Source organism: Cebus imitator, unplaced genomic scaffold (genome assembly GCF_001604975.1).
Source record: "Cebus imitator isolate Cc_AM_T3 unplaced genomic scaffold, Cebus_imitator-1.0 Scaffold331, whole genome shotgun sequence".
In the NCBI taxonomy this organism is placed as follows: Eukaryota; Metazoa; Chordata; class Mammalia; order Primates; family Cebidae; genus Cebus; species Cebus imitator.
The window spans coordinates 1,112,265-1,126,407 of record NW_016107646.1 but is presented as its reverse complement, the minus strand read 5'-3'; the positions used below and the strand labels follow the sequence as shown (position 1 = coordinate 1,126,407).

General features: G+C 51.5%; 1 protein-coding gene across 3 annotated transcripts; it reads right to left on the bottom strand.

Annotated features, from left to right (window-relative positions):
* Positions 1–1,770: 1,770 nt before the first annotated feature.
* Positions 1,771–11,630, bottom strand: OSR2 (odd-skipped related transciption factor 2). 3 transcript variants are annotated; one of them, XM_037730119.1, is made up of 5 exons: positions 8,964–11,630; positions 8,346–8,458; positions 4,249–5,017; positions 3,111–3,210; positions 1,771–2,347 (listed from the first exon to the last, which is right to left on the bottom strand). In XM_037730119.1, exons 3-5 carry the CDS (start codon positions 4,902–4,904, stop codon positions 2,165–2,167), a joined length of 939 nt encoding a protein of 312 aa, XP_037586047.1. In that variant the 5' UTR covers positions 4,905–5,017; positions 8,346–8,458; positions 8,964–11,630; the 3' UTR covers positions 1,771–2,164. The 3 variants fall into 3 exon arrangements, with proteins under 3 accessions (XP_037586047.1, XP_037586048.1, XP_037586049.1); XM_037730120.1 differs by lacking the exon at positions 8,346–8,458; XM_037730121.1 differs by lacking the exon at positions 8,346–8,458 and having other exon boundaries at positions 1,771–2,265.
* Between the last annotated feature and the right edge of the window lie 2,513 nt (positions 11,631–14,143).

Genomic DNA, 14,143 nt, shown 5'->3' with positions numbered 1-14,143 from the left:
TCTGGTTACACCTATCTATGTATTCCTGTAATAGGAACTTCAAGGATATGCCTGCAGCTTGATAGCGAGCAAGGGTCATTCTTTGATAATTGGACTGAACCCTGTGTGATGGAACTGTGACACTTGTAGTCAGTAGGGGTGGGTGGGGCTGTGAGATTGATTATGTAGAAAAAGCCTGCAGGATTACGGGGGCTCTAGGGACAGTCAATGTTAACTCTACCCTAAAGTATTCAAATCTTCTGTACCAAGGCGGGCAGGATCTTGAGAGAGGAGGGGCAGGGAGGTCACTGAGTTAACTCTGTACAAACAAAAGAAAGCAAACAGCTGTTTCATTCCTCTAAATAACACAAGCACATGCACTCCATACACCATCCCTGCCCCTACTCCTCAGGAAGACTTTGAGCTCATCCCTTGCTGGGGAATGCATTTGTGTGAGCATTAGGCACACAGGCTGGTGAGTGGACATTTTGTTGCAGAGAATTAATTTCTGGTGAGAGATAAATATGGCTTCTAGCCAGCTCCCCTGAAAACAGAGCAAGCAATTAGTCAGGAACACTGTTTGAAACCTCTTAGTAAGTTGTGTTGAACAAAGTACTGTTGAGCAATTTTGAGTCTAGTCCTCAAGTCTCTATTTTTCTGGGAGATTCTAAAGTACAAACATAGGACGTGTTGCTTAGAATCACCCTGAAAGTGAAACATGCCATCTCTACACAAATATACAAATTTAAAAGAATTTTGATAATGCCTCGTTTACCCTGTTGTTCCATAAGAAACAGTTTGTGAGAGCCTACTGGGCCACAGGTTCCTCTGCCATTCCCCCTTTAAGCTAAATCACTTTCCTTCCAGTCTCTGTATAGTACTACTCTTTATCTCCTTCCAAAGCCCTCCAACTAAATCCTACATCATACTTCAGGCTTGTCACTGTACTAGAGTCATGTTTCCCGGGAACCATTTAGGAAAGGTTGAAATGCCTCAGAAGGTGATTACATATTTGCCATGAGCTCTATACATGGAGTAACCAGCACTTCTGGCATTTTCCCAGGGACAAAGACCATCCAGTGATGGAAACTTTGCTGGTAACCTCAGTTTGCTTTGCAGAGAAATCCTAACCTTCTAGAAGAAAGGATCCCCACCCTTGGAAAGAAATATTTTGTGAACATAGCTAAGTGGTTTCTCTTTTCTCCGCTTCTCTCCCATCTTCTTGAAGGTTGTATCTTCCTGTACACTTCTGTAGGATTTTAGACTTCTCTCCTAAAGGTAGGGTAAAGTCTCTGTCTGTAGTGATAAATCAATAGTGTTCAAAGTCTAATGGTAAGAGAATTTGCCCATCATAAACTGTAACAATAGGCCAAGGGCTTTTCAAAAATGAAGTGGCAAGAAGCTCTCACCTCTTCTATGCTTCCTTCTTCTTCCCATGCTGTGCTTTCAAGTGGGACAACCATGAAAGTTGCATGTTATATTAAGGTATTGCATTTATCTGAAGGAATGATACACAAGGAATCAAAATAAACAAAAGGGGATCAAATCTCAGGGGCATCAATGTTTTAATATCTTTGAAAAACAAAGAAACAGCCCAATTCTCTAATTCTAAAATGCCACCATACAAAAAGGGAAGGGCTGAAGTTGCAGAATAAGAATTCCGAGAAATCCTATTTTTTAAACCTAGGGATAAAGAATGGCTTTTAGTATTGAATTCTACAGAGGCAGCCCACTCTTCCAGAATCTAGAGGAAAAACAGAATTGAAATAGCAAGACACCTTTGCAGGAGTGTTGAAACAAACAAGAAAAACTTTTATTTTGGAAATACAGTCTTTAAAGATAAAATTTGGCTTCCATTTTCCATATCTAGGTGCATCCGAAAAGATACAAAAACAAACAAAACAACAAAACAAAGGCCCACAACATTATGTACAGAGCTCTAAAATGAGCTGTGAATATCTACAAGAAACTAGCATATGCTCTTTGTGAAAGGATGTAGTGTGTGGCTTTCTACAGTTCTCAGTCCCCCAGAAGAAGAGTTATCTCCCTGGAGCTGCAGGTGCGGCTGCAGCAAGGGAAGAGCTGGGGTCAGTGAAGGGCTAGGGGTGCGACCCCCCTGGTAGGAGACGTGGAGAGGTGTCTGGGGAGGGGAGCAGCGGCGGCACGGGACAGATCCTGGGCTTCTCTAGAAGTCCTGCCGCGGGGTGTGAGTCAGGCTGTGCCGCCGCAGATCACAGTTTCGCCTGAACACTTTGCCGCACTGCTCGCAGCTGTAGGGCTTGATGTCTGTATGGGTGAGAAGGTGAGTTTTCAGATTACTTCTCTGATTAAAGGTTCTTCCACATGTGGGACATTTGTGTGGAGATTCCTGTTCAGATGTGAAGCAAGCAAAGGATTAATCCTTCACACTACCACTGCACCCTTTTCAATAGCTTCTGTCTTATCGGTATCACAAGCGTTAACATAACACTCGCAAGACAACAAAAGAGGGGACTTGCAGGAACAAATCTGTGCTCCTAATCCTCCAATCATGAAAACACACGTGCAGGCATAAACAGAGGCCGATTACATTGATAACTTCGGAGGCAGACCTGCGGCCACCTCGGTGGGCTTTGTGATTTCCAGCTCTTCACATTTCATCACCATGTCAGAGGCAGGAAAAGTGGGAAGGAAAAACTCTAATCCTCTCTTAAGGAATTACATTCTCCTGGGTAATAAGGCTCCTCTTTGCTGGAAAACTAAACTATTCCTCGATGTCCTGAAAGCTACAAATTATGAGGCTCCTGGGAAAGAGAGAGTATGGGATTTCACCATGCCTCCATTATCAAAATTACTTTTATTTCCTCCTAAACACAAAAGCTTTAAATACAGGGCAGATTGGATGAAAAAAAATTTCTAAAATTAGGATTTATGATAATCAAAGTGGCCTGTTCTTTAAAAAAATTTTTAAAATGCTTTATGTTAAGATTAATTTTATGTATTAAAAAAATTAAGAGGGCTGCTTTACCCCACCTAGAGAACCAATCTAAATAGAGCCTTTTGAGAGACAGATTCTGTCATTGAACACCTTTTGTAAAGCAATAATGATAAAATGAACCAGCCACTCGTTTAAAACAAGAAGGCAAGCTTACCTGCATGTGTAAAGTTTTGTGAACTGCTAGAGTTCTGGATTGACAAAATCCTTTCCCACACTCCTGACATTTGAAGGGTTTTTCTTTGGAATGGATATACCTGCAAATTAATATAAGGTTTCATTGAAATAACTTTACCCCGATGGTGAAGTTACTTTTAACAATTACCCAAAAGTCATGGAAGAACAAAAGAAACAAGATTTTCATTTATGTTTTAATATTTTTTTTCCCTATGTAATTCAGTTTATGGTTAACCTCAACTAACAGATTCTCTTCAAAATATTCACCAGCCCGCAGGGCTTTATCTACACTTGATCGCCATCTCTGGCATATTCTGGAGTTCGAAATCCCTCCGAATGAGACTTTCTTGGCCTCCATGGTTTTCTCTGGGATTTAAACTGGCCAAATCGTAAGGCTGAGTTTAGAGGTGCTAATTTTAGTGAATCCCTTAACAGCCTTGGAGGGTGGGTACGGAAGTTTCATCTCCGAAGAACAGCAGGTAGAGTCCAGAAGAGATCCCCTAAAAAGATCTCCCCCATTCCTGAGAAGTTTTACCCAATGACAACACTAACATTATTGTGTCTTCAATTGCCTTGTATTAATGCAGAGTTTAAGGTCGTGGAAGGGATGTGGGAGCTGTTTATAAATTCGGTGACCTCAAGACCCACCCACAACGCACAAATACAGCTTAAAAGAAGGGTTCCCCTTGCAGGCTCAGGGGCGCACCTGGTGGGGGGGCTTGAGGCAGGGGAGTGGTGAGGGGAGGGAGTAAACCCCACAAAGTTGGCCGGAAGGCAGCCTGAACCGGTACCCCAGGGTCCCTCGGTTCTTCCTGCACCACTCCCCACAGCACCAGGAGGAGAGAGGATAACCCTCCCAAGACTAAGGCCCCACCGGAATGTTCCTCCCCAAGACTGAGGAAAGGCCCTCCCTCATCCCAAACAAGAACACAGCCGGCGCAGGGTGCTGGGGAAAAGGGTAGATATTGGGAGTTAGCTGAACCGGGCTGGGGAGCGTGTTTGAGGGCGTATTCTAGATCACAGGGGATTATGACGATACTTGGAATGTCTATCAGGACTCAGTGTGTCCAGGACAAATTCGCTTTCTCTCTCCCTGCCATCTTCCTTGCCCGCCTCACCTGTGATCCCGCAGGTGATCTTGCCTCCGGAATGCCTTGTGGCAGATGTCACACGTGTACGGCCTCTCGTCCGTGTGGGTCCTCTCATGGATGAGCAAATTGTAGGATTTTGTAAAGTGTCTGCCGCAAAACTTGCAGATAAACTCTTTTTTCGTTTTGGAGGGCAACCTCCCTCGAGAGGGCTTTCTGTCCGGAGTCAATTTACTGAGGCCTGAGATGGGGCTACCCAGCCCCGGGCTCAGCTTGGTCAGGTCTCCCATCTTAGGAGGATCCTCTTGCGTGGCAGCCACTGCCAAGTTGGCAAAGTCAAAACGGGGCCGGTCCTTGTGCAGGGCTGGGAGGACGTGGGCAATGGCCCCCTGTTTCGGGTGAAATAGGTGGGTGGTAAAAGGCAGGGCCGGGAAGGGGAAGCGCGCATCCACAAGCCCCTGCGCCGCCGCCATCTCCGTGATGGTGGAGCGGGTGATCTCGTGCACATTGGGATACCCCAGCGTCCAGTGGTTCATGTGCATGGTCTGCACCGCGCTGAGACCGTACAGGCCCTGCAGGTGGTCCACCGCAGCCGGGAAGGTGTTCACGGCCTGCAGGAAGGAGTAATTGGTGAGCTGCAGCGACGGGTGGAGCGGGATGGGCGCTGGCAGGGCCTTGCTCCCCATTTTCCAGGATGCTGGGGAGCTGAAGGGACCACTCCTTTCTTCCAGGACTCAGAGGCGGGAGGGCTTGGGGCTCCGGCAAAAACCCAGTGAGACAACAGCACGTAGACAAATCTCTAAAAACGACAGGGAAGAGAGGAAAAGATGGTGAGTATAATTCAAAGCTGCTCCTTCTGCCCTTTGGCACCCGCGTAGGTTACCACACCTAAGTCTCCCTCCCTACCAGACTCCAAGACCCCCGAAAGAAGCAGTGAGGGGACCGTGTAGCACCTGCTCAAATCCACATGCAGATCAGCCCTGGGCCGGGGCAAGAAGTGCTCTGCGGGTGAGCAACCCTTCTGGGCGCCCAGAGGAAAGAAGGTCAGATTCGGACTCTGGGGAGGCACAGAGCGGAAGACTCCTCAGTACCAGGAAAACGAAAGGCGGACACTGAGGCAGCACCCAGCCCAGCCCACCCTACCCTCCCGAAGCCGGTCAGGCGAAGCTCAGACAACTGCAACGCCAATACTGGCAGGCCGGGGCTAACCTCTGTCGCTGCTGCCGCTCTGAGCTCCGGGGAACGATAGGTTGACTGGTGGATCCTGTATCCCCCGCGCTGCGCTGCTGCCGCAGCGCCCTGCAACCGCCTTTCCCGGGTTTACCACGGACGGCACCTGGCGTGGGAGAGCGCAGCCAGCGCGCTCCATCCTCCTGGGCCGGAGGACCCTGGGAAGAGCCCGTCTCGCCCCACACTGACCTCAGAGGTTTTCTTTTCCCTTCCTTTGCCCTCAGTCCCATTTATCAGCGGTGACGGGCCACAGGAAAGAAAAGTGACACCTCATGGCCTGGATTCGGCCTAGAATCGCCCCCTCCTCCTATCCAGGGGCTCTCCTCCCAACCCCCCACCAAGATCCCTTCCAGATGATTTAGGATCTCAAGGGGTGGGGTGGCGGAGGAGAACGTCCCTGAGGCCGAAATCCCTTTTCCCAGGCTGCTCTTGAACTGCTTCTCAGTCTGGTACCGAGGAGAGACGAGAGGACCGAGAGAGGAGAGAGGACGCTCTGCGGAGGGTGAAGAAAGACGCTGCAGGGGAGCCCTCAGTAGGCCAGGCACAGGGTGGTCCTGCCGGCCTGCAGAAACCTAGTCTGTCGACCTGGAGGTGAGTGTGGATGCGCTCCCACCACCAGGATGCCCTGTCTGAGGTCTGCGGCCTGGGCCTAAGCATGGCACTCCCCTATCCCCATGCTCCCAAAGGCAACACAGGTCCGATTTCAGACCCACGTTCTCCGGGAGCACCTCTCCTGCCTTCACGGTGGGCCCACCTTCTCCCACTGCCAGCCCCTTTTTAGAAAGGGATTCTGCCAGCTCGTGGGACCAGGGCCTTCCCTCTGAGGGCGGCCCCCCAGGTGTAGGAGTCAGAGCTAAGCACTTGTCCCGGAGAGGGGCAACCCAGCCACTCTGGACTAACAACTGCCAGGCCTGGCGTTTGAACCCAGCGGGAAGGCAGAAGATTCCAGCCTTCCCTTCCCACCTAAACCCTTCTGGCGCTTGATTTGTCTTCTGCAGCGCCTTGTGAAATAATGCCCGCGGTTCCATCTGCGAGCCGACTTAGGGGGCTACACTAATGACAGAGTGCTCTGGCAAGGCACGATCTGGCTGCCTCCGCGGGGCCCACACCTTCCTCTGTTTGGAAGGGCTTGGAGACAGAGATTTATTAACGAATCGCTTCGGCTGGGTGGTATGCGGTCTGGGAGTTTAAGCTAGGAGTTAATGAGAGGTGTGTAACAGTCAGAGGGTCTCAGACCATTCAACCACAACTGCAAACCCCCATTAGTAATCAGCTTTCCCACCACAAATCACGATTCATTTTTGCTCCGCGGCAACTCTCGAGTCCTCTCTCAGGAAGGCAGGAAAAAAGGATTCTACTAACATTCTTGATAATCTATCTGATTATTTCCTTTTTAATTAAAAATAATAAATTACACCTTTATTTCCTTCTCTTTGCGTAATGAGGATTTTCCAGAGATTCAAAATATTATTTTTCCCTTAGTGTTGAAAAGTAGCCTCTCTCTCATAGAGAGGAAACCGAAATTATTATTTGGGTGTATTCCCAGACTAGATTTCTTAGAAATAAATACAGGAGGCAAAGCACTACTCCCACCACAGGATGATGTGTTGGGGGGGGGGAGATGTTGGGGGGAGTGGTGTCAGCTAAAGTACTGTTGTGACCTGTGACTTCTATTCCAAATGCACAGTGAACACTGCCATAAAGGTTACACTGCCACAAAGCTCAGTGCCATCTTCTTTTCCTTTTTTTCTGAATGGTTTATAAGACAGAAATTAAGGACTAGTATAATTCAGGTTCATCTCGGCAAAAAAAAAAAAAAAGTGCTATTTCATAGGACGTTTTAATTTGCAGGGCAGATAGTTTCTTCACAGAGGAAGGGCAGACCATTGGTCCCTTTAAAATCCTTTTTTAAACAGAACCAACTTAAATATCCACCACTGGCTCTTGCCACAAATAATTCGGAAGTTTAAATTTCCACACTCCCATTGAGTTGCTGGAAATGTATGTCAAAAGAAGTATTTTAAGTGAATGCAGAGATCCTAAAGTACTTTCGTTTTGTCTAGAGCTGAGCCCTGTAGTTCCCACACTCCCTTTCAGGAAATAACAGTGATCATTGCTGTCATTTCTCCACCATCCCGTTTCAGACCACTGGTTACTTTTAATTTTGGAAGGAAATAACTTAAACCAATGAAGAGGCATAAATATTTTGGTGGAGCTGAAGCTACTTTTCTTTCATCAGTCTTCTTTACAGGAATTTCCAGGCATGTGGAGAAACTTTGTAAAATTTAGTTGACTGGCTGTCAACAAGGGAGATGTGTACACACTTAGTTCAGTGAAGCTTTCACAACATTGGGAAAAAAAGGTAAGAAGTAACTTGATAAGGAGTTTTGCTCTTTGGTAATGGTATTATTACATTGAATTATCTAAAAAGAATATACAGTCAGGGTTCATCTGCTAAAACCTGTGCATCTGTATCTGAAATAAATGATTGATGGTTGGATAGGCTCGCTGAATTTCAGCTCAAACTACAACCGAATTTTACATAAATCAGAGAGCTATAGACTAAGTAGATCTAAGGAGATATTAAAAGGAAAAAAATTGTTTAAGGCCAGACTGTATCAGGTGAATCGAGAAATGGCTGCGAAGTTCCTGCCCCTTCAAAGCGCCTCTGCCTTCCCAAGGAGTTAATTAAATTAAGATGCCTTCCGCATAATCTGGGTTCTGTTTCTCTCTGCTCCCCTTGCTCCCCCAGTGTAATTTTCTTGTTCTGTGCTCAGGACTGGTTTGTTTAGCAGAGAAAGTGGCTGTCTGCGCCCTTTAGCTTCGGGAAATGCCAGCCCCCTTTTGTTCTCTGCTAACAGGTAGGAAGACAGATCAAGGGCTCCCTCGACAAACACCTTTTCCTCGCTCCTTCTTCGAACAACTGCAACTCCTTTCTCACTTGCCATTTCCCGGGAATCCGAGCGTTTAAGCCCCTGGTGAGTTTGCTTTTGGCCCCCGTCTGTCAGGACTGGAAAGTGGAAGGAAAACTTAAAAACCAGCAAAAGGTTGACGAATTACCGAGGACTGAACTATTTCACTCTGGAAACGCGCCTTCAGCGTCTCTGGCTGGGCAGGCACCGTGTGTCCGGGCCTGTCCACGCTGCGCTGCCGCGGCTGCCCCGGGACAGGTCGACCCGGGCTTGCTAGGGCAGAGCCAGAAACACCATGGTGTTGTGGGGCTTGATCTCAGTGTACGTCGACCAGCTTATATAAGAAGTCTTGCTGACTGCTTAAATATTCCAAAACAAAACTAAGAAACAGTACGTAGAAGTGTGTGTGATTGGGTGTTAGCTGGGAGTCGCGTGCCAGGGACCAAGGAAGAGAGAAATACAGTGCCCTGGGATTGCATCCCTATGATCTATTTTCACATCTGAACTTGGGGCACACCAGATCGAGAATCTGAACGCCTCTTGCACCCCCAAACCCTTCCTTCCAAAGGGCGGCTACAGCCCCTTCCCAGAGCGGACACTCACCTCCGGGAGAAAGGTCTGCTTGGGCAGCCCGGCTCAGACCTGGTCCAGGCAGCGAGGCGCACAGCTTGGAAAGATCACTGAGTCCACGTCTGGCAAACTTCTTTTCCCGCGCGGAGCGGCGGGAGTCGCGGACATGATCTGGAGGACCGCGAGCAGCGAAAGCGAGAGCGGATCCACGTCTTCGTCTGTGAACGCCGACTATGTAAAGGCCCGGGGTGCTTGGAGCGGGCGCTCAGCGCTCGCCCAGAACCCCGCGCCTCGGCGAGCCTCTCGCTGCCGACTTCGAATGAGGTTGGAGCCCGCAGCCTTGCAGGGCCATCACCCTCCAGCAGCAAGCGCGCCGAGCTCCGTCCCCGCCCGCGTCCCTCCCCAGGCTGCCCCGGGCTGGGAGTCGTGGGCTTTAGTAGCGGCCCCGCCTCCCCTTCGGGCCGGCGTCCCGCCGCCGCGCGGGGCCCTAAGCGCCCTGGCTCCGCCTTCGCGCCCGGCGTCTGCTAATGGTTCACTCTGTTTACTTGTGTTTGGATAGCAACTGAGTCTTAAAGGCACAGGTTTGCTTGAGATTTCCCTGTTACAGAGACGCAGTTGTAGGTGACTCAGTTCAAAACTCACACAAAACACAAAGCCCACCCCCTTCCTTCTCATACTTTTCCTCATACTGTTAGAAACTCAACTACTGCTTCTCTGCCTCTCAAAGACCCTGCAGAGAAACCCAAAGGACATTTAGTAGTTTTATTTGGTGCGCTCGCCGGCTTAATTTGCACATCTTAACATATTCAATACAACTACCTTCTTCGTAGAGTGAAATCAATCAGTTCTAGATTGTATTCTCCAACACAAATCACTCTTTCCCCGGTTTTAAACAGCTTTGTACATACTTTTGGTCAATTATGACTACATGTGTAGTCTGCTTTCGCCTGCTGTTTTCTAAACGAAATTTGTTTATAGAGGTGACAATTGACTAATTTAGTAATTATTGCAAAGACGTGTGGAATGCCCCAGGAGAAATTTCTTCCAATATTTACGCTTTAAGCAGCAAATGTTCATTTCATACGCAGTAAACTAACTTGGTTAAAGGAGTGGGCATCTGCAACCCATTGGCAAACAATAAAGAATCCATCTGGAATGGGTGAAGAACAATCATTTTTAAAATTTAGAAAAATGCGATTCTAGTTTTTCAAAACATTCACATCTTCATTCCCAGCAAAAATTGAGCTCACTGTTCAGTCGTCAGGAAAGTTAATCGAATTCAACGTACAGCGATACATTTTTCAAGTTCTTCTAAAGGTTTGGTCTTGTGTGAGTGAACCTGCAGAAGGCACCTCAACCACTCTGGAATGGGGGTGACCGAGTGACAGGAAGGAAATGATACACACCCATTTTAAGCAGCTTCTTTTCAGATGAAATCTGTGTGATAAAACTAAGCAAAAACGCCCTTCGTCCCAGACGAGTCGCCAGAGTGGATTTGCGTTACCCCCACGGCAAGCCCGCACTTTGAGGAACTAGATCTTCAACCAAGAGGCTGTACAATTCAAAAGTGTTCCGTCGAAAGATGGTTTGGGATGAGACTCCCCAAAGGACAATTTTAAAAAATCTCAATCGTGCGGGGAAGTAGACAAATATAAGCAGAGGCTAAAAACAGTCAAAAGGCTAAGCAGTAATTGGGGAATCAGGCAGAAGCTCCCAGATATATTTTATTAAGATAAAAATCTTCCTATTTTATTTATGCCGAGGTGGAGAGAATTTTTCGTTCCTTTGGTAAAGCATAAACAGGGGTCGCAGATCTTTTTTTCTGTCTTTCCCATTTTAAGTTCGCAAAGATTAAAAAGTGAGCTTGAAACGGAGAGCCGAGTGTTTAATATCCTACAGTACTTAACTGCTTCAAAGTAGATTTGACACACAGAACGGAAGCAGCAGAATGCCTAAGCATTTAGATTTTTTTTTTTTAATGTTTTCCCTGGTGGGTCCCATAGGGGTGATTTCATTCTAGAGTCAGTCCTGAGCCTCAGCTGCGGGATGCCTGCGGTCCCCTCTCTCCAACTGCTTCATTCCTCCCGCAGCTTTTCTCAATTTGGGAGATTTGGAGGGAGTATTCTCTTCTTTCACACTCCCCAAGTCTCACGGGGTGGTAACACGAAGAGCGTTTCTGCTCTTCACATTTCCTTTTCATCAAAGGGGAGGCAGCTCCCCAGCAGCGGGCTTCACACCTTTCCCGCCCTTAAGTGTGTGTACGTTGGTTGCGGAACCGTTTGGTTTTCCCGAGGGATAGACAGAATTTCCAACCACCGACGAGCTGCGCCCTCTTTCCGCAAACTTCCTAACCCCGGGGTTTTTCCATAAATGTGTTTACTTCGTCCCCCAGCCTGCGAAGTTCCAAAATGGAGTCTGGGCCAAGCCGGCTGTCTGGGCACGACTGCAGTCGCTTAAAAGGTAAGGAAGAGACGGTGAGCTCCAGCTTTAGGGGATGCCGCGTGGCCTGGCCGTGCCTCGGCCGCCTGCTGGCTCTGCCGCCTCGAAGGGCAGGTGCGCGCCGGGCGTGGCAAGCGGCCGGGAGGCTTAGAGCGGCTCAGCACGGTCCGCAGGCTCTCCTAGGCCACCTCGGCGCCCACCCCGGGCGGGCCCTTGCGTTTCTCCAGGCTCAGACCCAGCCAGCCCCTCGTCCCGGCCGGCGCCTAGGGCGCAGGCACTGCGGGGCCCACCCAAGAGCAGGACACCCGCCAGGTTCCCCGCCCGCCCCCAGCAGTCCCCGGCGCAGAAGATAGGCCACCGGGCCCACGGGCGAGTAGTGGGGTTCGGATGTGTGAACAGGCAAGTCCCGGAGCCTGCAGTGGCCCAGCTGCGCCCCGGGGGCTGTGTCTCCACGGAGCCGTTCCACTCCCGCCGCGGCGCCGGGGACCTGAGCTGCTGGCTCGCTCTGAAATTTCCGCTGACCCGGTCATCTGCTGTCCTCGAGGCTCTGGGCTTTCGACACCAAGGACGCTTCCAGGGAAACGGCTAAACGACGAGGGGCGCGCGAGCAGTGGCTGCCTGAACCCCGACCGCTGCAAGTTTACGCCCGGGGAGGCCGGGATGAAGGCCAGCGAGAGGAAACGCGGAGGAGGTGGAGGAGGAGCGGGCGCGCGGCGCAGGCCCCGGCCCCCTGCCCCCCGCCCCCGGCCCACCCAGGAGGCTCTGCCAGCTAAGCAGCGAGCAGGTGTCAGACACAGACTTCCCTGGAGTTGACTCTCAGCCTCTCCCACTCGTTTTCGGATCCTAGAAATTTTTAATCTTTAAAGAACACATCATGGAAACCTTATATTTTTCCAGGAATCCCAGCCATTCCTTCTTGGGACTCGCCTCCCTTCTCCTCAGCCTGTGCGGGGCTGGGACCTTTTACATTTGAACTTCCCGCACTGTTTGCCGTTTTTCGCCACAACCTGGAGGAATTGGGAGCTCAGCTCTGCTCAGGGTGCCTGCACCCTGGCCCCGGAATAGCAAGGACGCCCGGGGAGCCCAGAGGATAATTGCGTGTTCTGGGCCGAGTTGAGGGTGCGGAGGCAGGGGCAAAAGACTAAGAGTTGTATCTTTTAAAACAGCGCGTCAGCGCGGGCGCTCTCGGCAGGGCTGACGGAGTTGGGAAAGCGCAGCCGCGGGCTGTAGTGAGCAGCCGGCGGGAAGGGCCGCAGCGCCCCCTGGAGGCACGCTCCGAACTCTGCGTGGCGCGGGCTGAGGTGGCGGCCACCCCGGGGCCACTCGGGTTCGCCCGAGCCCCTTTGCTGCAGAGCAAGAGTCGCGTGTGCGGCAGGGGTCCTGGGAAGAGGGCCTGGGCCTATTATCAGGGCCAATAAGCCACTCCAGCCCTACCGTCGGGGCCATTGTGGGAGCCCCACGCGGTGCACCCCGCCTCCAGAGACTTTTCTCCTGGTGGGTTTCTGATACGAATTTTTCAGACCCACGACTCCACTACGGGCTGCCCTGACACCCCCAGAGGAGGTGAAAGACACCCGTTCTGACCTCAGCACAGGGAGTTAGCAGGCGGCCCAGTGCAGGGCGGCGCAGATTCCAAGGCCGGGGACCTTGTCCCCAAGGGAGATGCAGAGGGGTTTCCCAGGGGACCGCGTGTGGACAGGCTGCCCCACTCCCACGGATCACGCGGGGGCCTTCCCGCGTCTTCGAGAGCTGAGGGTCGTTCCTTGATCCAGGCGTCCCGCCACCCAGGGTCAGGCCAGGCCAGCCAGCCGCAGGCACCCGTGGCCAGGCCTCGCCTGTCGACTCTTCCCTCGTGGAGAGGGTGAGGAAGGCGTTTGGGGCCCAAGGGCGCTCTCCTGGCCTGCGCCCCTCGCTCTGCTTCATTCCGCAGGAGGCCCCGGCGGGTGCCCTTCCAGCCACCAGCCTGCGAGGCACTGAGTCACCGGGAAGGGTAGCTCTGTGGGGAGGCCGAGCACTGGGTCGCAGGGCAAGTTGCGTGGCCGTGGCCGGGGTGGGCTAGCCTGGGGGCGGACAGTTCCTTGAGCCGTGGTCCAGCCGGGATTTGGATTTCACAGGTGAGGCCCTCGGCTGCCGCAGCGGCTGAGCCCAGAGCCGGCGCAAGGCCACCCAAGCCACCCGTCAGCCCCTCGCTGGTCGCGCTATGCCTCCGCAACCCTGGAGCTTGAGGATGGTCCCGGAACAGGAGGCGGCGGAGGGGCAGACCGGCTGCCGCTTGTGCTGGATACGGCTGGGGCTCCGAGGTCTCCAGGCCCGCACCGCACGCCGGGGGACGGGGGTCGTCGCGTGCTCCTCCGCCGGGGGACGGGGGTCGTCGCGGGCTCCTCGCACGCGCGGCCACACGGCGTGCATTCACCTTCCAGTGACTCCCAGGGAAGGGGATCTCCTGTAGTTTGCCTCGTCTGAGAGAGCCCGGCCCACACCCATGATCCCGCGTCCAAGGCTGCTTCGAATTCATGGTGCTTTTCGAACCGAGCGCGTCAGTGTCTGTGACAAGGAAGACCAGGTTTACAGACGACATCGCGGTGGAGGGCAGGCCCCAGGCGCCTCCGGGGAGGGGGGCTCTGCGCACTGGGCCCCTCTGTGAAGGCTCCAACTGTCCAGGGCTAGACTAGCCCGGCTGTCGTGCTCAACCTGGTTAGAAGACGGATAACAAAAAAGAACATCCTCGGAAAAGACTAGGGCATGGTCTGCAAATCTCTATTTTTATTAGGCTT